The sequence below is a fragment of the Anarhichas minor genome, unplaced genomic scaffold (assembly GCF_050575085.1).
Source record: "Anarhichas minor isolate MPS153535 unplaced genomic scaffold, ASM5057508v1 ptg000089l, whole genome shotgun sequence".
In the NCBI taxonomy this organism is placed as follows: domain Eukaryota; kingdom Metazoa; phylum Chordata; class Actinopteri; order Perciformes; family Anarhichadidae; genus Anarhichas; species Anarhichas minor.
Window position 1 is genome coordinate 631,940 of NW_027466535.1, and position 24,815 is coordinate 656,754.

The 24,815-nt window shown below is 41.1% G+C and overlaps 1 protein-coding gene across 1 annotated transcript in view; it reads left to right on the forward strand.

The window, feature by feature from the left end:
• ptprt (protein tyrosine phosphatase receptor type T) overlaps nt 1-23,819 on the forward strand; it is a 321,896-nt gene extending 298,077 nt beyond the window's left edge. Inside the window, exons 29-37 of the mRNA XM_076082072.1 lie at nt 2,423-2,577; nt 5,062-5,197; nt 7,399-7,548; nt 9,296-9,469; nt 9,619-9,750; nt 11,727-11,852; nt 13,858-14,021; nt 22,866-23,001; nt 23,766-23,819. Of these exons, the coding sequence (XP_075938187.1) occupies nt 2,423-2,577; nt 5,062-5,197; nt 7,399-7,548; nt 9,296-9,469; nt 9,619-9,750; nt 11,727-11,852; nt 13,858-14,021; nt 22,866-23,001; nt 23,766-23,819 (1,227 nt within the window). The remainder of the gene's footprint in view (nt 1-2,422; nt 2,578-5,061; nt 5,198-7,398; nt 7,549-9,295; nt 9,470-9,618; nt 9,751-11,726; nt 11,853-13,857; nt 14,022-22,865; nt 23,002-23,765) is intronic.
• The last annotated feature ends 996 nt before the right edge of the window (nt 23,820-24,815 follow it).

Consider the following 24,815-nt stretch of genomic DNA (forward strand, 5'->3'; position numbering starts at 1 on the left):
AATTCAGTTCAAAGTCCAGAGCGTCTCCGTCTCTCTCCTGTCCTCGGCTGTTATAACAGTGTGTTAGTCACAAACACTGATTCACCACATTCTGTAATGTGCTGACAGCTTCATTTACAGTCCTCACAAAGGAGAGAACAGGTTTGTGTTGTGCTTGTAATGCAACACAGAATAAAGGTAGAGGCTGTGTGCAGAGGCGAGGTGGTTGGTCTCATTAGTACCAACCAGTCGTACATTTCAGGCTCCATCTGTGGAGCATCAATGGGAAGTTGAGTTGTCGGATCACCTTGTGGTTTTCTTGGTTTTATTTTTCTCGTCTGTTTCTCTCCTCCCTTTTCTTTGGCACAGACATCTCTTAATCCTTCCTCACACTCATTCCCTGACCTCTGCTCCTTCCCACTCAGCCCATTTTGTGACCTCTCCCCTGTCTCTCTCCTTCTCATCTCATCGCTGCTCCTCAGGTTTCCATAAAGAATATTCCAAAACAAAGAATTCACATCACCCTTGAGCCAGAATGGGAGCTTTAATAGCTACTCGTCCCACTTCTATTCTGAGAGAGTGAACTGAACTGAGAAGGACGCGTCTCCCTCCATTAAAGCCCTGTTTAGTTTACAACAGTTAATGGAATCGATTGATTTGAATTATTAAAGCAGATGCATGTCGTGTTGTGGAGAAGAATTGAACGTCTGGAAGCAGAACAAAGGGTCATGCATATCTAATGCTGAATCCTGGAGCTGTCAAAAATTGTGGATATTCCTACATCCTGAGCAAGAGATGCAGGTCAGAATTCAGAGTAGGGAACTAGAAGTAAAAGCTTTCAGCCTTCAGGCTGCTGAGGGCCAGTTGACAGGTCTCCAGTTGTCAGAACACACTAACGTTGTTAGGGGGTCCTAGAGGAGTCCTAGAGGGTCATGGTCATCTGTCTTAACATGGAATCCATATTTGTACTGTACCTCTGTGACTAAAGAGGTCGACTGTGGCGAAGTGGATAGCAGGGCCGTCCTTCAATTAGAGAATCGGCGGTTCGATCCCCGGCTCTGGCTCCACTAGTTGCTTGTTGATGTGTCCTTGAGCAACACAATTAACCCCAAAACCCCCAGAATTGTGATAGAATCTGAATTGTAAGTCGCTTAGGATAAAAGCATCTGCTAAATGACTGTAATCTAATGATGTTAGACAGAGAAAAAAACATTTACTAAAATAATAAGACGCACAATGATCACCAAACGCCCCCATGTTTATGATGTCATGCCTTCCTTTGGATTGGTCACATGTTCGTGTGAAACAATAAGTCAACCTTGATTCATTTCTCACGTAACTTGCACTCTTAACTCAGTTATTTTGACTCATTTTATGTGACATTGAACTAGTGCTAACTAATATCATGACACATCATGTAGCATTGCCTTTTACATGCTGGCCTGAGAAAATCACACAAACAGTTTAGCTTTACTAATAGAAAGAAACAAAAATAAATGTAATTATGACTTTGAATTTTGAGACTTCCAATCATGCAGTTTAACATCTGTGCACATCCAGAGAGGACGTTCTTCGCTACCATTGTACTATTGTGTGTTATTGTGAATGTACGACTGAACTGAAGGTAATCTTTTCAGCATCAGAATGTCATTAGTCTTTTTTATAATATCCCTACAGTGAGACAGGAAAGGATTTAGAGGCTGTCTGGTGGATGTCCACAACGCTCCAAAATGTCTCTCTTCTGTTTATTTTTTTATTTATTATCTTGTTCTTTAAAAGTTTTCTCTCCACCTAACAGTTGCCTTACTGTTGAAATAAGTCTCTTTTGATGTGACATAAAATCATATATTTCTACAAACTTAATTTTTAATGAAAGCACATTCCGTTTTTTCTATTTAATTTGAGTTTGAAGGAAATGTATTTTGAGGCTTTCTGATGTCTTTATGTATTTGTGACATCTTCAAATTCCTTTCTGTAAATATCTGTGTAACTTAGGCAGCTTAACTGAATTATGGCATCCCCCCCCCCCCTCTAAGTCTTTCCCAAAAGGGCCATCATAAGATTTGTGAAATCAATTAATCTTTTTTTGTGGAGCCAAAATGGCCCTCGGTTTCCTCAAATCTCCCCTGTAAATTAGTCAGATGAGCCTCGATAAGTCTTCCTGTCTCTCTTTCCCAGAAGTGGCCCAAAGTGCCTTCTTGACATCGTTGAGATCGATTTATTTTCCATCTGAAGCCAAAGAGGCAAAATGAACCGTAGATTCCTGAAATCCCGGCTGTAAATTAGACCGCTGAACCGTCTTTGTCGCTCTCTCCCTAAAGGGCCATGATCAGATTTATGAGTATCATGGATTTGTCATCATCAAGGTACAAAATGGCACAGAATAGTTGCCATTGTAAGATATGCAACTGAGATGTAACTTATCTCCTTGTGTGTTTTTCAGAAGGGTCATCATGAGATCCGTGAACTCCGTCAGTTTCATTTCACCAGCTGGCCCGACCACGGCGTTCCCTGTTACGCCACCGGACTGCTGGGCTTCATACGGCAGGTGAAGTTCCTCAACCTGCCTGATGCTGGGCCTATAGTGGCACACTGCAGGTGAGACCACACACAGATGTATATGTACTCTTTAATAGCTGATGATGGGCCTATAATAACAAATAAAGAGACAATATATATGTATATATATGTAAAACATTACATATTTTATTTCTAAGCATTTTATTGACTTAAAAGGACTCCTTAAATCGTAAAAAGTGTAAAAAGTACATATTTTTCCTCTTAGATTCAGTGCTATTAAATCTATTAAATCTGAATGTAAGTGTGAGTGCCCAGTTTGGAGACATTGGCCGTAGAGTTGTCTGACTTCTTTCTAAATATTGGGATGAGATGAGGGAAGAAATACATTCGAAAAACTTTCTTTTCAGAAATCATCATCCTTAATCCACAAGCTTGTTGTGAGCAGTTTCATAGGAACTGTTTTCTTTAACCATAGTTCATGTTGGTAAGGAGGCAGATATCTCACATTAAAACTACCTCGATTGATTGAAGTAAGAGGGAAATATGTAACTGTCCCTTTAGCTGAACAACTTACTTTATAGTCTGACATGAACAGAAGATGATCATCAGCATAATGCAGACCCCATGAGATCTATCTGTTCTCCTTTATTCACAATTAAGACAATAGCACAAGTGATCACACACACACACGCACATGCACACACACACACGTACACACACACATACAAACCAACAGAGGCCCACATTAATCACAGAGGCTGACAGGTAATCTGCTGAGGCACTCCCTCCTTTTTTCTCTCTCTCTCTCTGTCTCTCTTTCTCTCTGTCTCTCTGTCTCTCTCTCTCAATTCTATTCAATTCAATTTGCCTTTATTGGCATGAAAGTTAAACTTTTTTTTTTTTAACATACAATAACATTAATACACAATGACATTAATATAACGTCAAGATTGATTATTAATTATATATACTATATATACAGTGTGTGTGGTGTGTGTCTAGGTCACCCACTGTCCCTCAGGTTGTGGCAGGTTAATACATATTGGGCAGCAAGATATGCCCTATCTCCTTCTCCTATACTTCCTATCTCCTTCTCCTATACTTCCTATCTCCTTCTCCTATACTTCCTATCTCCTTCTCCTATACTTCCTGTCTCCTTCTCCTATACTTCCTATCTCCTTCTCCTATACTTCCCGTCTCCTTCTCCTATACTTCCTATCTCCTTCTCCTATACTTCCTATCTCCTTCTCCTATACTTCCCGTCTCCTTCTCCTATACTTCCCGTCTCCTTCTCCTATACTTCCTATCTCCTTCTCCTATACTTCCTATCTCCTTCTCCTATACTTCCTGTCTCCTTCTCCTATACTTCCCATCTCCTTCTCCTATACTTCCTATCTCCTTCTCCTATACTTCCTGTCTCCTTCTCCTATACTTCCCGTCTCCTTCTCCTATACTTCCTATCTCCTTCTCCTATACTTCCTGTCTCCTTCTCCTATACTTCCCGTCTCCTTCTCCTATACTTCCTATCTCCTTCTCCTATACTTCCTGTCTCCTTCTCCTATACTTCCCGTCTCCTTCTCCTATACTTCCCGTCTCCTTCTCCTATACTTCCTATCTCCTTCTCCTATACTTCCTATCTCCTTCTCCTATACTTCCTATCTCCTTCTCCTATACTTCCCGTCTCCTTCTCCTATACTTCTCGTCTCCTTCTCCTATACTTCCCGTCTCCTTCTCCTATACTTCCTATCTCCTTCTCCTATACTTCCTATCTCCTTCTCCTATACTTCCCGTCTCCTTCTCCTATACTTCCTATCTCCTTCTCCTAGGAGTATTTTTAATTTTGAGATGTCATTAAGTTCTTTGAAATGTGAGATGAAAGAGTTGAATTTGTTAAAGTAAATGTTCCTAATTTTATTAGGAAGTGGAAGTGCATCCCTGTCTCAGCCTCACCTGTCTGTCTGTCTGTCTGTCTCTCTGTCTGTCTCAGCCTCACCTGTCCAACAGTGACCACATGTTCTGTTTTCTTTTGGTTCCCATGATTTTTTGTGTCTTCCTTTTTCGATTTCCAGTTTGTGGTCACTGAGCCTGTACTTGGTGAGGATCTCTCTCTCTCCCTCTCTTTCTCTCCGTCTGTCTCTCTCTCTCCCTCTCTCTGTCTTTCTCTCTCTCTCTCTCTCTCTCTAGCTCCCCCGTGGAACTGTCAGTTCCCCCTCCTCCATTGATCTGTCCCCTGTGATGACCACTTTTATCCCTCCCAATAACTAACATCTCTTCCTCATTCAATCAATCTGTATGTCCGTCTTTTCCCTCCAGTTATTTATCTTCAGGATGAGACACCTTATCAGCTATGGGTATTAAAGTCTCTACATGAGATTTCTAGATCTTAGATCCGCTCCGTCCAAAGTCAGATGAATTCCGTCTCTCCTACTTGGACCTGGTTTTCCCTAGCAAGTCTGCCAATGATCTACAAAGTCCTCACCTCAAGCACCGATCACTGAAGACAACATGTTGACATTTACACATTAGGTAGTCAATGTTGTGCTTCTTTATTTGTCTCTTCAGTGCTGGTGCAGGAAGAACGGGCTGTTTCATTGCAGTGGACATCATGTTGGACATGGCAGAGACTGAGGGCGTGGTGGACATTTTCAACTGTATCCGAGAGCTGAGATCACAACGAGTCAACATGGTCCAAACAGAGGTTGGTGTGCATGTGCACAGACAAATACAAATGCAATACTTCTGTTAGACAACAAGATTTTAGCAAAAAGAACATCCTGTCAGGATGAAATATTATGTACTGTTGCATTTATAAAGAGTACAGTAATTCAAGTGAGAAGAAATCCTCAGTAGCTGATGATTGTTGAGGTGGTAAAACTGAATGAGAAGCTGTACGACAAACATTATCAATAATAAATCAATAACTATCCACATGTCTGATACATCCAGACATATTCCACCAAATATCTGTGTCCGTCCGACTATCAGCAGCAGGAGCAGAAAAAAAGACACAGTGTCTCAGTACTTCTCAGTCTTATATCATCCATCCCAATCAGCCTATCAATATTAAATATTCCCTGAATAATAGATGAGGCTAGTGCAAACACAGACACGTACACACACACACACACACGTATACTGTATGCACACATACTTTCTAAATCAAACACGCACGTCTGCGTGTGTATGTCGCAGCTCCCGACTTGTAGTAAGGAATATGGTGTGAGACGCACACACACACATACACACACATATACACACACAACCACACGCATAAACATGCACAAACATGCACATTAAAGCATACATAGACATTGTAAATTTGACATTGCATTGCTTTTGAGGTTTTCCAAATAGTGAGTTGCAAAAACTTAGTTCCAGTTAAGTTTGGAATTACTTTATTTTTTTGTTTTTTTGTTTTATAGAACTAACCAGAGCATGTGGTATTAATATTAACCCATGGTATTGGTGAGTTATCAGAGACATTTTTGTCTTTTTATGTTGAGAAATGTGGTGACACGACACAAAGACAATTCAAACACCACGTTGGTTGGCAGCGACCACAGCATAAGCAGAAACACTGCATTCCAACATTGTTTCCAGGACGTATTTCCTGAAACAGTTCTTCCTTTTCATCAGCCGAGGACTCGGGTTAGTTCCTATCCTTTACACTGTGTCATGATTTGTTCAAATTTTGTTCCTTTGTTCAATCCTCTAAAAAGAGTCTGCATGTTTCATTGTGAAACAGAGGCATTCATTTCTTCTCTAAACTACCTTAAGCCGACCTAATCCATCCCGCCTCTGCCTTCCATTTGTACTTCTGATGAAAACCCTGCATTTCCAAAAAGTCAACTTAACCAGGAATAAAGAAAGACAGCCTCACTTTCAAACTGACAGCTGAAGCTCGGAGCCTGAAATTGACTGTTGAATTGGTTTTAGAAGTGCTGGGTTATGAAGAGTTACCCAGGGCGTCACTTTGAGTGTTTTCATATGACGGCACTGGTATGAAAGCTAGTTTTGAATGTGTGTGTGTGTGTGTGTGTATATATGTGTGTGTGTGTGTGTGTACACTTGAAACCAAGCTGAATGCATCCTGCCCTGCCTTTTGAATATGTGTGGGAGCAATTTGTGTCAGTGTTGAAGAAGCTTGACGCTATTATAACTGTGCTCCGAACAACACAAAGCAATTAATCTTTGAAAAGGCACAAGGAAAAGACGTGTGTGTGTGTTGTCTGTGGGTTTGGGTGTGTGTTTCTGCATGCTTGTGTGTGTATACTATGTCACTAGAGTAAGTAATGGCATGAGGACGACATTTCAGTGATGCTTTTAAAAGTGTCCTCTCAGCTCCAAGGGCAACAATTAACATTCGACAGATGTAGAGAGACAGAGACCAATAAAACAAGAAGCAAATTGAAAAAGCGGGAGACAGCAGACAAACACAAGTGTGAGAGGAAACGAGAGAAAGAACTGTGGGAAAGAAATAACAAATGAACGAACTCTAGATGAATTGGAAAGACATTTTGAGAGACAGAATGGACATTAACATGTACAGTGCTGCTGTAGCTCATGGTGGCTGATGCCAGCCCACAAGAGAACATCTGATCCCGAGCACAGAATCACTGCAGGGCACTACTCCGTTTTCAATCCACTCTCAGGCTACTGAGAGAGCACGAGCACACAAGTCATGAATCCACACACACACATGGCAAACAAGTGGAATGTTTGAGTTTGTGAGAGACTTGAGAAGGCAGCAGATGCAGCTTCCTCTGTCCCAGAAGAGTCAATGCTAACAGCCACATGAGAAGCTACACTCAAGTCCTCTGTCTCCTCACAAAGGACAGAGAATTCAAGACGTGTTGACTCCAGCATTTTTTTGATCAGCTGCTTTGGCTCGTGTTGCAGGAGCAGTACGTGTTTGTTCATGATGCCATATTGGAGGCCTGTCTATGTGGGAATACAGCCATTCCAGTGTGTGAGTTCAGAGCTATTTACTACAACATCAGCAGATTGGACCCACAGACCAACTCCAGCCAGATTAAAGATGAATTCCAGGTGAGCACAAGCACTCAGTTACACTCTTGTTTTTTTGTGCATTGTGAGTACATTGACTGGACTTACATTCATTCCTTGGAGACCCAAACCTTAATCCTGAATGCAACCCTACCCTTGAAGAGAAAATTGGCCAATTGTCAACCTTATCTCTATCTATCTGAGTTTGGGATATCATGTGAAAAATGCCTGCAGTTCTAGCTGTTTTTTATTTGTGTCTCAGGGCAGGCTGGTCTCATCCAGCAATTGTAGCAATATCAAGAAAAAGAATGCGTCCTACTTCGAAGTTATCCCACAAAACGTTTTCGTATCCACGTAATCTCAAACCAGGAACTATAAAGCACAGCGCTTGAGCACCAAAGCACTAAAGAACGGACTGGAACTGGATGAGTCAAAGAAGCAGCAATCTTTCAGACAGGAGACCGCTGATCGTTCTCTCTGTGAAATGAAGTCAACGTTGACTTCCCTGGTTAATTTAACCTCAAAGATAATCTTTTCCTAAACCTAACTAAATAGTGTTGTTGCCTAAACCTGAGTTTCTTCACATGAAACTGAGTTTCATGTGAAGACAGAAGTTTATTTTGAAAAGACTGTATTCATGTAACGAGCAGAAATTGAAGGAAAAGTTGAGGAGTAACTTTTCGTAGGATAGCATACGAACCGTTGTATGAAGATACGTTGCTCAGGGAAACAGCCTCAACATATATTGTTCTTCCTGCTTCCAACATTTTTGGAAGCTGTAGGGTGCAATGCCACTCAAAAATCCTCATGTTATTAACCTGTGTTAGGTTTATGGATGCAGACGATGTTATGGACGAGGATTCTTTATCATGCACATTTTAAAGTGTTTTGCCTGACTCGGGTATTTAGCCAGAAAGAGGCCGCTTGAGGGGAGGATATGAGGGGACCCTCCAGAATCGACTGGTTGAGCCTTTGTTAATCCAGCAGATACAGAATCATTCTACAGTAATGAGTCCGTTTGGGCAGTTTTAGTCGAACGCTGTCGCCAAAGACTTCCCAGAGAGAGCGAGTTGTGTGCATGAAAGTTTTCCTCCTCACTGGGATAAAGGTGTGCTGGAGAACTTCTTCAAGATCCCAGAGATAAACTGGAAAATACAACCAAGACCAGCAGGGCCAAGACCAACGAGCCGCTGCAGCTGATCAGCTGCTCAGCTGCTCAGCAGAGGGAAACAGCGGGCATATTTGCACATCTTACTCTGAATTAAGGATTTGTTTAGACCAAAGAGTTGCTGAATGTTGGAACAGTGGAAAGACTAACAATTTTTCTTCCGTCCAGTTTGATGAAGTGAGTTTTACGATGACTTTACAAGACAGTTAAGCCTGTGTTAGTTTTTTGTAAGAGAGGAACGTGAATTCAGAAGGTGTACGGTTGTATTTCTTCATTTTAGATGGAAGAAAATTAAACGCGACAACTCTGCAATGGAGATAGACTTTCTCAGTCAATATAGCTCAAATTTATTTCTTTAATCGATTACATTTTCCATCAACACTGAATGGAAATCCACATAAAATATGTCAAATTTTCCCTTTAATTCAAAGACAATTTTAAGATGTAACTTTTGGGACCACATTATTGTCCCAGGTGAGTCTCCATGAAGTGAATGTGGACTCTCTGTCCTCACTATCTGATTAGTACTTTAGTTCAATCTGCTTTGCTCTAATAACTCAGCTATGTTTTTAGGAGAGTGAAGTCAACGTAGGAATAATAAACAACCTTTCTGTCAATCAGACACTGAACATAGTGACCCCTAGAGTCCGCCCAGAGGACTGCAGCGTGGGTTTGCTACCCAGGAACCACGACAAGAATCGCAGTATGGACGTTCTATCAGCAGACAGATGCCTACCTTTTCTCATATCTGTGGACGGAGAGAGCTCCAATTACATCAATGCTGCATTAATGGACGTAAGTGTACATGTTGGGATATGAATGTATTGTCTGATTTCTACTATCCAGTACTGCAGAGATTACTCGATCAATGAGCATTGCTGTGTTCCCCTGTCTGTTTATCTTGTTCTTGTTGTCGTTTTTTATTTGTGATCTCTAAACTCCAGAGCCACAAACAGCCGGCGGCCTTCATTGTTACACAGCATCCTTTGCCAAACACCATGGGAGACTTCTGGAGGCTTGTGTTCGACTACAACTGCTCCTCCATCGTAATGCTTAATGAGATGGACGCAGCGCAGGTACAAAAACATACAGCCTGAAACTATTTTGATGAATGTGAATGTGTAATGACACGATTAAGCAGAGAAAGTAATTTATGCAGTTATTTAGCAATTTATTATATTATATTATATTTTATATAAATCTTTCTAAATAATCAATGCATATTTTCAATCATACAATTGAAGACAAACAAGGTTACAGGGTTAGCAGAATATGAAGCTAAAGATGGTTAAATATTATATACATGGCTGTACACTACATGTGGACATTCACCAATTCACACACACTCACACACTGATGGGAGGCTACCATCATTCACACACACTCACACACTGATGGGAGGCTACCATCATTCACACACACTCACACACTGATGGCTCTGCATTCAGGAGCAATTTGGGGTTTAGCATCTTGTCCAAGGACATTTTGATGTGCGGACTGGAGAGGACTGAAGCGCTTATCTTTCGATTAGTGAACAACCCGCTCTGCCCTCTGAGTCACAATGATCCCTCCTTTGGGTTTTTTCTGAACGTACGGGTCAGCACGGAGACACCGGTTCATGGTTATCAACTAGGCGTTGTCGTGGGCTACGAGAAGGGAGCGGAATAACCATCCATCCATCTCACCCGGGCCAGGTTACGGGAGGCAGCAGGCTTTAGACGTTCCAGACGTCCCTCTCTCTAGTAAAGCTCTCCAGGTCTCCCTGGGAAGCCCAGAGACATCTCCTGAACGACAATCTGGATTATCTGAGGTTCAGCAGTCGGGTCGGAGTCTCCTTTCTAGCACCCTGGAATATACTTTCCCTGGGGAGACTGAGCAATGAGACACCCCAGTAATTGGATCACATTATCCAGTCCCCCTTTTTAAAAAAAGGGACCACCATCCCAGTCTGCCTCTCCACAAGCACTGTCCCTGAGCTCCAAGCCACACTAAAGATGCGTGCCAGCCAAGTCAGCCCATCAATGTCCAGAGCCTTCAGCATCTCAGGGTGAATCTCATCCACCGCTGGAGCCTTGCCGCACATGGATGGGTCTTCCTTCGGGTCTTCAAACACTGACACCTCATAGAGGAAGTGTCGGTCTGGTTCAGGAGTTTTTGAGATTTATATATAAATGACTCCCTCCACAAAAATATTTTTCAATGCACACAAAAATGGTTATTATGTATAAATGTAAAGATAATCCACACTTATAACACAGAGAAGATTAAAAAATATGTATTTAAAGTGATTATAAAATGTTATCAAAAACATATTTGGATGTTTTTACATTCATGTACAAACTGTTAAATCTACATTTAAAAACTGTTGTCATTTTTTTTAACTCAACTGCATTTGTGTTTGTGTTTTTTGAGAATGCATTTTTGTTCAATGTGGAAATATCTGTAGCCAATCAGATGTCTCCTCCATTTTTAACCCATCAAATGTGCGAGTCCCCACGAGGGTTTTCTCTTACACCATGGACAGTGGGAACCTGGGAACGGGGAGGGAGCTCCTACGAACTTCGTGTGTACCCTAGACAAGTAGGCAAATAACTCTGTAAGGATCCCAAAACCATCCAGATGGGTGATCCTGATGGCCAGATGCACCTTGTATGGCAGCCTCTTTCATCAGTGTATGAATATGTGTGTGAATGGGTTAATGTGGACTAAAGTAGAATAAAAAGCTTTGACTAGAAAGGATCATTATAAATTCTACCAATAGCCAGCTGAAAGCTGTAAACAAACAGGACAGGGCCTAAACTAGCCATCCACACATAATATAAACATATAGACATCTTATAAAAACTGTACTTATAGACCCTCCACACTCTATGAATATACATCCAATCACAGAGGTGATAATCGTAATGATCAAAGTGAATTCATTCAAGGTTTTTTGAGATCAGATTATTTCCTGCGCTGTTGTACTTTCTGAAAGGAAACTCATTTAAATATAGCTTTTCAACCATGTCACTGTTCCTTTCCTCCCCATTTCTGTTTTTTTATTTTACAGTTATGTATGCAGTACTGGCCAGAAAAGAGTTCGTGTTGCTACGGTCCCATTCAAGTTGAATTCATATCGGCAGACATTGACGAAGACATCATCAACCGAATCTTCAGGATCTGCAATATGGCCAGGGTACTCACTCTCCTTTCCCTTCCCTTCCTCTCTTTTATCTTCTTTCCCTTCACCTCTTTTATCTCCTTTCCCTTCACTTCCCCTCTTTTCTCTCCTTTCTCTTTACTCCCCCTCTTTTATCTCCTTTCCCTTCACTTCCCCTCTTTTCTCGTCTTTCCCTTCCCTTCCCCTCTTTTATCTCCTTTCCCTTCACTTCCCCTCTTTTCTCTCCTTTCTCTTTACTTCCCCTCTTATCTCCTTTCCCTTCACTTACACTCTTTTCTCTTCTTTCCCTTCACTTCCCCTCTTTTATCTCCTTTCCCTTCACTTCCACTCTTTTCTCTTCTTTCCCTTCACTTCCACTCTTTTCTCTTCTTTCCCTTCACTTCCCCTCTTTTATCTCCTTTCCCTTCACTTCCACTCTTTTCTCTTCTTTCCCTTCACTGCCCCTATTTTCTCTTATTTCCCTTCACTTCCCCTCTTTTCTTGTCTTTCTTTTCACTTCCCCTCTTTTCTCTCCTTTCTCTTTACTTCCCATCTTTTCTCTTCTTTCTCTTTACTTCCCTTCTGGTGTCTCCTTTCCCTTCACTTCCCCTCTTTTCTCTTCTTTCTCTTCACTTCCCCTCTTTTCTCTTCTTTCTCTTTACTTCCCCTCTTGTGTCTCCTTTCCCTTTACTTCCCCTCTTGTGTCTCCTTTCCCTTCACTTCCCCTCTTTTCTCTCGCCTCCTCTATTTACTCCCCTCTCATCTCATTTTCTCACCCATCTGTGACGGTACTACTCACGGTGCTCCTCTAGCACTTAGTGGACTTCCCACTACTCTCTGGATTCTCTCTCTCCTCTCAAATTCATCCCCAGTCTAGCGTGAAATGGATCATATCATCATCACAACAGCACATCTCTCACTGTGAGAAAGCTGAGTCTGTACCACCAACCACTAAGCCATCAAATGAAGAGGGAGAGAGTAAAAGAGCAGGACAGCAAAAAAGGTTTGAGAGGAAAACTAAAAGAGTCATGAAGGCTAAAAAAAAGTAGAGTGAGTGCATCAGAAAATGAAAGTGAGTGACGGAAAACCGAGTGAGCCAAAATAAAAGTTAGAAATAGGAGTTGATTGAAGGGGTTAGGGTTAGGAGGTTAGGGGTTTCTGAGGGAAAGGGCTAAGCGTTATCAGGTTAAAGGAAGGAGGAGAGGGAGGAATGAGAAAGCAGATGTACTGGGAAGAGAGGAGAGGAAACAGACACAGCTGTATTGTGTGTGTTAATGTTATGTGTGTATGTCGCAAACCTCGCAGTAAGTCAGTGATGTTTTGGTATTTTAGGTGGTGGATGCCAACTGCCTCGAGACTAGACAACAGAAAAAAAGTATCTGCCATGAAATGTATTAAACATTATAACATATTGTCTTTGTTGAGTCCTAGCAAGTTTTTTTTCCTCAAAAAGGCAAGAATAACTAATTGGAGCACATCAGCAGTCCTTTATATATCTGTTGAGTAAATCATTACCACATGAGACCACCACTGAGAAGATTGGCAGCTTGTGCCTAAAGCATCACTGCATTTGATATCTATATACTGATCTATTTATAAATATATACAGTATATATGTATATACATATATATATATATAATCAGGAGGGAAGCCCCTAAATACATCTTCCACTATTTCACTTGTTCACCAGCTTCAGTAAAACCACAAAGCAAACCTTCAGACTACACTTATGTCTTTTGAGATGGACACTTTAAGATCATGTGACCACGGTGGCTGACAGATTTGTTCCCAGTCATAAATTGCTTCGACAAATTAAGGCAGGAGGAGCAGAGACGAACTTCTGGATCACAAATGTCATCAATAATCGTGTCTAAACCATCACAGAGCATCTTGTCAACATAAGACAGAGAAAGAAAATAATTCATTTAGGCCAATGAGGCAATGTAGATGCAGTGTAGGGCGTCTTATTAAAACACTAGGAAGGGTAAAAGTGTTACACATACTAACACATTGTTGATAATTTCATACCTCTCTCTCCAGCCGCAGGACGGTTACCGCCTGGTGCAGCACTTTCAGTTCATTGGCTGGCCGGCCTACAGGGACACGCCCCTTTCTAAGCGCTCCATCCTCCAGTTGGTCAGGAGGTTGGCGAAGTGGCAGGAGCAGTATGACGGAGGAGACGGGAGGACGGTGGTACACTGCCTGTAAGTTCAACACACACATGCAGGCACACACACCAGCCTCTGATACAGAAACTCAACATTAATCTCAGTTTTAAAGCTTCATCTTTATCTGAAATGTGCTACAAAGAAGCCAAGTTAAGAGTTTATAAAGTGCTTTGACAGACAAAGCAGCCTTTTATCATCAGGCAGGTCGTTTTAAAGCCGAGGGGTCCTGATGGCAAAAGCAGGGTCACCTTAAGTTTTGATTCTCGACTTTGGAACAGAAGGGCCCCACCTGATTTAAGGCTGCCAGCTGGATCATAGGGGGTCAACATGTCCTCTATATATTTTGGGACCCACACATGCTTTAAAAGTGATCAGTAAAATGTTAAAATCAATTCTAAAATGAACAGGGAGCCAGTGGAGAGAAGCCAGGGGTGTCGTCTGTTAAAACCAGCGAGATGATGTGTGGTGATAAAGTCTTGACAGAGTCTTGAGGGTGAGGGTCTAGATCAGGGGTCTTCAACAAAAATTCCAAAAGGTCCAGATTGAGAAAATCTCCTCGGGGCAAAGGTCCGAAACATTACAATAATATCTAACTCGCGCTATTTAATGCTATATATATATATTAGTGCTGGGCAAGTTAACGCGTTATTATCGCGTTAACGCATTCATTAATTGACGCCGACAATTATTTTAGCGCGTTAACGCATTTTTTTATTTTGAAAGTCCGTGGAGGAAGTATAGATAAACAAAAGCAAGACAAGCTAACAGATGCTACAGATAAGTGGATACAAACTGCAGCCGGTTAGAATACACGGCGTTACAACGTGCACCAACTGTTGCTCTGCCTGGAGACTACTGGACATCACTCAGCAGACACTTACATTTTAGTGCACCTATATGCTGAAATTCACGGTAAACGCATTTAAACGGCACAGTCGGGAGCGAGCGAAGGACTTTAAAAGTTAGCGGAAAGATTAACGTGAGACAACATCCGGTTTCTTCAGACGAACATCCGGTTTTCAGAATAAGATGCCAACAAAGTATGAATTATATTCACATTAAGTATAAAACATGCTACCTGCATCTCGTCAGTTAAAGGGAAAATATGCATATGATATAAGAATGATATAATATAAGAAATATGATCTTTACTGTGTAAAGGGAATACTACTGTTAAAAAGCACCTGATGTGTTTAAAGTTTTTGCAAACCAAATGTTATTGCCCTTTTGTTCATATAGCAGTACTTTTAAAATAAAAGTGCACAATACACTACTTTTTAATTAATTATTGAACTTTGCCATAACAATGAGATTAATCGCGATTAATCGCAAAAAATCCATGCGATTAATCGTTGCCCAGCACTAATATATATATATGTATATTCAAGAAGCCTAGTAGTAGTAACAATGTATCTGTGTAGTCAACAACTGTCAAATCAAATAAAGAAAGTACACATCAATTACATTTTAACAAATTATTATTCTCAGTTTTCAAATTGAACTGGATGGATTATAAATAATACATAGAAATACATAAGTAAATGTTCTTCTCATTTCAAGTAAAATAATGTCTGCATTAAAGAATAACTGACATAACAGAAAGCTTTTCAAAAATGTACATCTTAAAATAAAGTAATTCATTTTAGAAAAATGAATTTCACTGAATTGTCCTGCAGCTTTAAATTCAGTTCAGTCAGGTGTGAAGTGATGTCAATAAAAAAGACACAATATTATATATTTCTCATCATCTAAAAAGATAAATCAGTGAGCATGATCTTTATCTGTGGTTATTAAACCACTTGTTTCAGCTCTATTCTCTCTGTGAACATCGTTGTTGAACAGTGAATTCATGTGTTAGGATTCTGATCATTTTGGGCTCTCAGGTTTATTTTATGTCTTCATTTTAGATGTGAGTGGGTACGTTTGTTCAAAGGAGTTATGCTTTGCCTCGTAGTGTCGCTTCATTTGCCGCTTTTATCAATAGTTACGGTTTCTGAACATATGAGACATACTGGTTTTAACTGCCTGTGGGAAGAATTAACAGAAGAGTCTGTTCATTGTTGCTTATAAATTCTGTTCTCTCTGAACACGTTTCTCTTTTTGGAGAACGCCATGTGAGATAACTTCTCTGATCGGCGCAATATTCCTGCTCTTCTTTCTATTTCCTCATCTCAGCCCCGTGTGTCACGGTGTGTGTAAATCTCACTCGAGTCAGGAAACTTGTCAGAATACTCATATTTGATTGGCTGAGCTGCATCACCTGATGTGATTTACAACGCATTGGTCGGTGTGTGTCCTGCACCGCTGAACAAGTGCCGTAACGGCTGAATAAGGTGCGCCGGTTAAAGTATAAATACACATTCTTATATGTATATTTCCAAATTGTCTATGGGTTTGAGATCCTGGGTCCGGATGCAACTGCGTCTGGGTCCGGATCCGGACCGCGGTCTGCCAGTTGTGGACCCCTGGTCTAGATAAATCCCCCTCTGGAGTACAGACACACTGGTGCTGATGAGACTGATAAGGATGATGAATCTGATGGGGGGGAGACAGCAACATGAACGTACTAAAAGTTGAGAAAACAGACAGCAGCAGCAGGATGATGATGTTGTCACTGTACTATTGGACAGAAGAGACCAGCTGATCAGAACAGCTGATGTCATGATTGACAGCTCAAAACGCGCCTCAGCATGTTAGAATCTAGTCTACCTGACTTTGACTTTCCATTACACTGTTTGTGCTGTTTATACATACATGGGCACAATAATCAGAAATTATTCCTGAATATGTTCTCTGATTAAAGTTAGATTTGGTTGAGCACTTTGGATTTTGAACAAATTTCATACAAAGTTATTAATTTCAAGCAGCCATGAAAACTGAATTACAACATTGTGGTGGTTTTAATGGAACAGGTTCAGGGATCAGCTGGAGACGCTCGATGTCTCAGGCAGAAGGTTTATTCAAGTTTAAATTCAAGGAGAATCCAGTAACACAAATGATACAAAGCCACCCTCGATTCTGAAGGTTACAGCATTTCAGTATTTCACCTCTGAGGATGAACAGAAAGAGGAGGTGGCCAATAAGATAATATCTACACAAAGTTACATGTGTAAGCAATGGTTGTTATAGATGAAGGTCATGTCAACATCTGGTTACAGGCCAATAATGTCTCAGCTAATCAATCATAGCGATTACATGTCGTTCTTTGGCTTCACTTGACCCACTTCATCATGATAGAAGCCTTATAACTGCTCATCGTACAGTCCGGTCGGTTGGTCTTCACTTCATCAGGATGCAGCGTTGGTTTATTCTAAAGTTCAAGGCCGTTAGTTGGGGTTTGGGTTAGTTTCACTCCAATATTTGTCATTTATTGTTTTCTATTGTATTGGATCTAGGTTATCCACATGTAACTTTGCTGCTTTCTTAGCCAAGTCAAGACGTAATCTCACTTTTTTGATATATATACAGTGGGTACGGAAAGTATTCAGACCCCTTTACATTTTTCACTCTTTGTTTCATTGCAGCCATTTGCTAAAATCAAAAAAGTTCATTTTATTTCTCATTAATGTACACTCAGCACCCCATCTTGACAGAAAAAAACAGAAATGTAGAAATTTTTGCAAATTTATTAAAAAAGAAAAACTGAAATATCACATGGTCATAAGTATTCAGACCCTTTGCTGTGACACTCATATTTAACTCACATGCTGTCCATTTCTTCTGATCCTCCTTGAGATAGTTCTACTCCATTGTGTTTAATTAAACTGATTGGACTTGATTAGGAAAGGCACACACCTGTCTATATAAGACCTTACAGCTCACAGTGCATGTCAGCGCAAATGAGAATCATGAGGTCGAAGGAACTGCCCAAGGAGCTCAGAGACAGAATTGTGGCAAGGCACAGATCTGGCCAAGGTTACAAAAGAATTTCTGCAGCACTCAAGGTTCCTAAGAGCACAGTGGCCTCCATGATCCTTAAATGGAAGAAGTTTGGGACGACCAGAACTCTTCCTAGACCTGGCCGTCCAGCCAAACTGAGCAATCGTGGAAGAAGAGCCTTGGTGAGAGAGGTAAAGAAGAACCCAAAGATCACTGTGGCTGAGCTCCAGAGATGCAGTAGGGAGATGGGAGAAAGTTCCACAAAGTCAACTATCACTGCAGCCCTCCACCAGTCGGGGCTTTATGGCAGAGTGGCCCGACGGAAGCCTCTCCTCAGTGCAAGACATATGAAAGCCCGCATAGAGTTTTGCCAAAAAACACATGAAGGACTCCCAGACTATGAGAAATAAGATTCTCTGGTCTGATGAGACCAAGATTGAACTTTTTGGCGTTAATTCTAAGCGGTATGTGTGGAGAAAACCAGGCACTGCTCATCACCTGCCCAATACAATCCCAACAGTGAAACATGGTGGTGGCAGCATCATGCTATGGGGGTGTTTTTCAGCTGCAGGGACAGGACGACTGGTTGCAATTGAAGGAAAGATGAATGCGGCAAAGTACAGAGATATCCTGGAAGAAAACCTCTTCCAGAGTGCTCTGGACCTCAGACTGGGCCGAAGGTTCACCTTCCAACAAGACAATGACCCTAAGCACACAGCTAAAATAACAAAGGAGTGGCTTCGGAACAACTCTGTGACCATTCTTGACTGGCCCAGCCAGAGCCCTGACCTAAACCCAATTGAGCATCTCTGGAGAGACCTGAAAATGGCTGTCCACCAACATTCACCATCCAACCTGACGGAACTGGAGAGGATCTGCAAGGAAGAATGGCAGAGGATCCCCAAATGCAGGTGTGAAAAACTTGTTGCATCATTCCCAAGAAGACTCATGGCTGTACTAGCTCAAAAGGGTGCTTCTACTCAATACTGAGCAAAGGGTCTGAATACTTATGACCATGTGATATTTCAGTTTTTCTTTTTTAATAAATTTGCAAAAATTTCTACATTTCTGTTTTTTCTGTCAAGATTAATGAGAAATAAAATTAACTTTTTTGATTTTAGCAAATGGCTGCAATGAAACAAAGAGTGAAAAATTTAAAGGGGTCTGAATACTTTCCGTACCCACTGTGTGTGTATATATATATATATATATATATATATATATAGATTTAATAAAATAAATCAGAAAAATGAATGTGATGATGAGGGAGAAAAACAGAGGCTGTAGAATCTATAGAGGAGTGATTACAGGAACATCACAAACATTAACACAAAAACATTTCCTCATCACTGCGTCTCATCGAATCAGCTTCCTCTGTCACAGCTCATTGGGCCAATCACAGTTGCCATTGATTTGTTTTCTTACATGCTGGGCGTTTCATTAGCTTTTTTATCTCTGTGTTAAAGACAGAGTTTGTAAATAAAGCTGCTTTTAGTTAAAACGTCTCACTTTGAATCCAATTTCAAAGAACAGTAAACAAATCTAAATTCTAAATGATATCTAAATATGGAGTTTATACTGTATCTTTATAGCATTTTATAGATCGCAGGCTGTCTACATTATGGTGAGCAATCACATGACTGGATCTTAACTCAGAGCAGAATCAATGGTTAAACCTCTGGTGTCTTATAGGAATATTAATAGTGACAGAGATTCATATCCATCTTTGACCCACAGCTCAAATCAATACACACAGATATTGATTACATGGACTTAAGCAGTATTGAAGAGTTGTACACAGTAAAGTATTATCATTCATCATTTCTAATTAGAAGTGCAAAATGGCTGACATTTTAAAAGTTTGTATATGTGCATCGTATATATGTCAATAAAATAATAAGTAATATTCCCTGTTAAACTCCACATGAGTGACTGCTTCTGGCTAAAGACAGCTGGCTAATCAGCCCCAGCTATTGATTTCACAGATTGGGTTCTAGCAGAGATAAGGGAAACATGATGGTTCAATCAGGAGCTGGTGAAAATAGATTTTTGTTGCTGCCCCACTCTTGTCCTGGAGGTTGGAGTCTAATGCGTCTTTAATGCTGAGCACATGTCTGATTCTCAGCAAATCACAGTGAAACAACGTGTTGGAGAAGTGTGGAGAGCAGCACACTTAACTCAGACCTGTCTGTGCTGTTTGTTTTAGTAGAAATACGTTCGGTAGAAGACAAGAACTAGTGGGGCATCGGTTAGAGAGGGTCGACCGGCAACCGCAAGGTCGGTGGTTCGATCCTCGGCTGCTATGTGTCCTGTGCTGAAGTGTCCCTGAGCAAGACACTGAACCCCTAACACTGCTCCCAATATGCCAGGGATGGGTTAAATGTAAAAATGTATAATGACGACTCTAATTAAGTTTAAGAATATTGTGCTGCCTCAGTTCATAGAGGAAGAAATGCAGTTTGAAGTATTTCATTAACAACTTGAGGAAAACATCCAACATGTCCGTGAACTTCTCTCATGCTTAGTGTCAATATACTGTTCTACTGGGTTTCACTCCTTAAGTTTCTGTAGTTCACATGAGTTCATCACTGTGACTCTCATTAGCTTGAGGATGCTAAGCTAGCTAAACGCTGCAAAGAGGATTCTTGATGACTGTGAATGAAATGCCCAGTGGCTTCAGCTGCATTCTTCTTTACAATAAAGAAGCATTGTTGTTGTCATTCTTCTTTCTGTGACAATGAGCTCTTTTTTATTGAGGGCTCCCCGGTTTATAAGCTACCAAACATATCGTGTCCATTTCCATAGAAATGGTGAACGTTATCCAGTTACTTCGACACTCAGTAACGCTTGAGTCTTGACTTCATTCTGATTCGGTTTTCTGGTTGGACTTCAGTGATTAGCTTTGAGACGTTTCTGACAGCACTGATGTCAAATGTATTTGTTCTCATTCATCTTTTGAGAAATCCTCTGACATCAGGAAGACCTTTGCATTTTAAAGTTTAGGCTCAAATATGACTAGAGACCATCTTGTAATTTGATCACACAACACGTTGTCGTAGTAACGCTCTGTCAGTCGATGTGGTCGACATGGCCTCACTCTACAAACCACTTCACACCTGTAAAGGTTTACATGGTTGTGACAGAATCTACAAATCTATAAACACCTTGCAGAAGGTAAAACAATATCCAAACACAGTGATGAAGACCTGAGTCCCATTCAGAAATACATTTAACCATGAAGAACATAAATATGGAGGCAGGTCTGTCTGAATTTGAATGAATCCATGTAGAAAGATTCACAAATTAGTTATGTGTGAACTTTATTGAGACTCTCGTGAGATCACTATTTGTAGCCAATCAGGAGTCTTCTTCCTTTTCAACCAATCAGATTAGTTTATCGTCTGTATAACAAATGTGTTCAAATGTCTTAAATCGGTTAGTAAAGCTCGTACTCCACACACATACATATATATATATAAACATCGAACAAAAAGTTCGGAAATTAGTGTTTGGTAGATTATTTCTCTGTTGTAACAATGCTTCTTGGCAATGAATTTTATACCGTTGGAAAGCCTGTTTAGTTACCTTTTAAACAGAGCCCCAATTGTAAGGAACATGCATTTGTAGGATGAGCAGCACAGCTGAGTATGTGGGTTGCGCCCATGAAAAATTTGCCAAATCTTCTCTGCCAATGCCAAACAACCCTAACCTGGCCAGTCGTCACAGAGAGGGGGGAGGGGATGGTCATGGTGTCAGGTGGCACTGTATGCATCCTTAGCATTAGCTTATACAAGGTCCAGAGTTTTATTGTTCCATGTGGGGCATTCAACATACTGGTGAAAGGTTGGCAGGGCTTTATCCAGAGTGGTGTGGTTAAAGTCTCCAGTAATTGCCAAAAATGCACCAGAGTCTCTGCAGTCCAGACACAGTGGAGTGGATGTGTCCACTGCTGTCTCAGCGTCAGCTGATGGGGGGACGTACACAGCGACAACAATGGCAGATGAGAACTCCCTCGGCAAATAATAAGGACGCATCCCCACGGCTAACAGTTCAATGTCCGGGCTACAGAAGCGTTCCTTTTCACACACATGGTCAGGATTGCACCACCTCTCGTTCACATACACTGCAATCCCACCACCTCTCTTCTTGCCGCTCTGTATAACGTCTCTGTCCGCTCGAGCAGTCCTGAAGCCGGGCAGCGACGCACTGTGGTCGGGGAAATCCGCGTGCAGCCATGTGTCCGTGAAACGCTACACTCACGGAAGTCCCTCTCATTCTTTACCAGTGCGCCGAGCTCGTCCCTCTTATTTGCCAAAGACCTCACGTTCCCATTAGTATCGCCGGTACCGAAGGTTTGTATTTCCTCCTCTTCGCCCTCCGCTTAGCGCCAGACCTGCATCCCCGACGTCTTCTCCGCAGTTCCTCCGGGATCACCGTGGATCAGCCGTGGCTCACTCAGCGCGATCAGCTGGTCACGGGAGTAAACAATGGCCCCACTCATTGTGTGGTTCTCCGTTACACAGAGGGAGAAAAGTAACAGAAAAGCCACGAGAAAAGTTGATAAAAACTTACGGTCCGTTGTCTGACCGTAAAAACCAAACATTAAGTGTTGGGGTCCTGACTCTCGCAGACAATGGAAGGCCGCACGTCGCCCTCTGCTGCGTCTTTTGTCAGCAAAGTCGTGCCAAAAAATCAGCTGGTTTGAGTTATAATCAAAAAGTATTTAATAATTAACAGAAGCCAAAACAGTTACAAACTGAATTACACTATCGATAGCAATATGTTCCATGGAGCAGAGGCCTAATTCCTCCCAACAGTCCAGCCTAGCTAGTCTTTTCCATCTTTAACTCTCTTATCTTCTCTTTCTTTGTCTTTTTGTGATGATGGCAAGGTCAGCGTGATTATTTCAGTTAACACACCGAGGTTTCAAAGGTTGACAGTGATGTTGTTTGATGATGAAGATCTTGTGTCCTCCCTTCCCTCCTCCCTCCTCCTCTGCAGTACCGGTGGAGGGCGTTCTGGAACGTTCTGTGCCATCTGCAGCATCAATGAGATGATCCAGCAGCAGAACATCGTGGATGTTTTCCACACCGTCAAAACACTGAGGAACAACAAGACTAATATGGTGGAGACCATGGTGAGGACTCACAACACACACACACACACACACACACACACACAGTTTATCAAGAGATTATGATCAAACAGTTTGTTGGTGGTTATGATAATGAAGGGAAACCCTTGAGGAGATCTGATCTTTTTATTTCTTGTAAAATGATTAAGTTTCATCACACAAACACCCACACACACACACACCTACACACACACATGTCATTTCATTTCAATTCAGTTTTATTTGTTTAGTCCAAAGTCATAAATTTGCCTCAGAGGGCTCTACAATCGGTACAACATACGACATCCTCTGTTCTTACACCATCACATCGGAAAAGAAGCCCCGCCCCCCAAAAAAAGCTTTAATGGGAAAAAAGGATGAAACCTCAGAAAGAGCCAATATAAACATATTTATTAATTTATATATATATATTTGGAGATAAGAGCGACACAGTAATGTTCTGCAGGTCACATCTGGAAACCAAAGGTCAGCAGAAGTTTATTTTGTTATTCTTTTGTACAGCCTAATTACTCTGCGTATAATTTTAGATAGCTGCTTGAAATAGTTATTTATTAATGAATTAATGACCATATATAGTCTATGACCATAGAGTCGTTTTCTTTCTTGATTCTTCAGTGTGTTAATCTTTGTATCTCATCTGTATTGAATTGATCAGCTGATGTTCAGGGAAAGTTACGTTTAGGATGTTTCAACAAATTTAGAATTAAAGTCTTTGGTTGTCAATAAGTAACACAAAGCCCTTTTCTTTTCATTGTGTCCATGTACAGGAACAGTACAAGTTCTGCTATGAAGTGGCTCTGGAGGCCCTCAGCTCCTTCTGATTGGCTTTCAGAGGAATTTTTCAACTCAACGCTGGAACACACAATGTACAAAACCCAACCTGTGAGCGTATGTGTGTGATTCCGTGTGCAGAAGAGAGGGCATGCTTGCATATTAGCAAGCATTAGTGTGTGTGAGCATCCATTGTGTGCCTGTGACAACACACACACACAACCTGTACAGAAGAGAGAAAAAAGGCAGCAAACAGCACAGGTGATGCTCATGTGTGAGACTGAGAACTTAACCTGCTTGTACAAAGAAAAAAGAAAAAGTGAAATATTGAAAAAACTAAAAAGATGTTCCTTCTCTATCTCTCTGCCCTCTCTGCTGGACTGTCATGTGACTATTTTACAGTATTTCCTTCTGAGATCTATTCTACGCCTTGAATGTTGTCTCCCTGTGACGGCTGGATGCACTCTGTAAGATTATTCACATTTAGTGACGCCACAACATTCATCCCAGAGTATTTCTAGAAAGTAAAGTTAAGCTGACATGTTGATGCTGTTTCTGATCATTCAGTTAAGTCAAAGTGAAAACCAACAGACACTCGTTGATAGTTCTGACATTCTTGTTTGAAATCACAAGCTGATGAATTTCCTCGTGGCTATTGGACCTCTCGACTGCCTCATTGTTAAATGCTTTCCGTCCTTCAGTATGGTTTATTTTCCTTCATACTGCTTTAAGTCTGACTTTCTTTTGACACTTTTCTTTTACTGAGGAAATACTGAGAACAAATAAGCATGTTAGAAGTTAAAGTAAGTGGAGTCCAGTGCATGGTGAAGAGGAACAACAGCATTTTACAGACAAAATAAAAAAGTCCTGCGTTGCCTTTAAGACCAAATGTTGTTGTTGCTGTCTGCTCCAGGTTTTGTCTTTTGGGGCTGTAAGAAAAAAAATGGATTCATAAATGTTTTTGAATGGCTTTATGTAAAGTCAGTCTTGTCAAAATCTTAAACTGTGCATCCACCCTTACTGTAAATACGACGAGACGACCACAG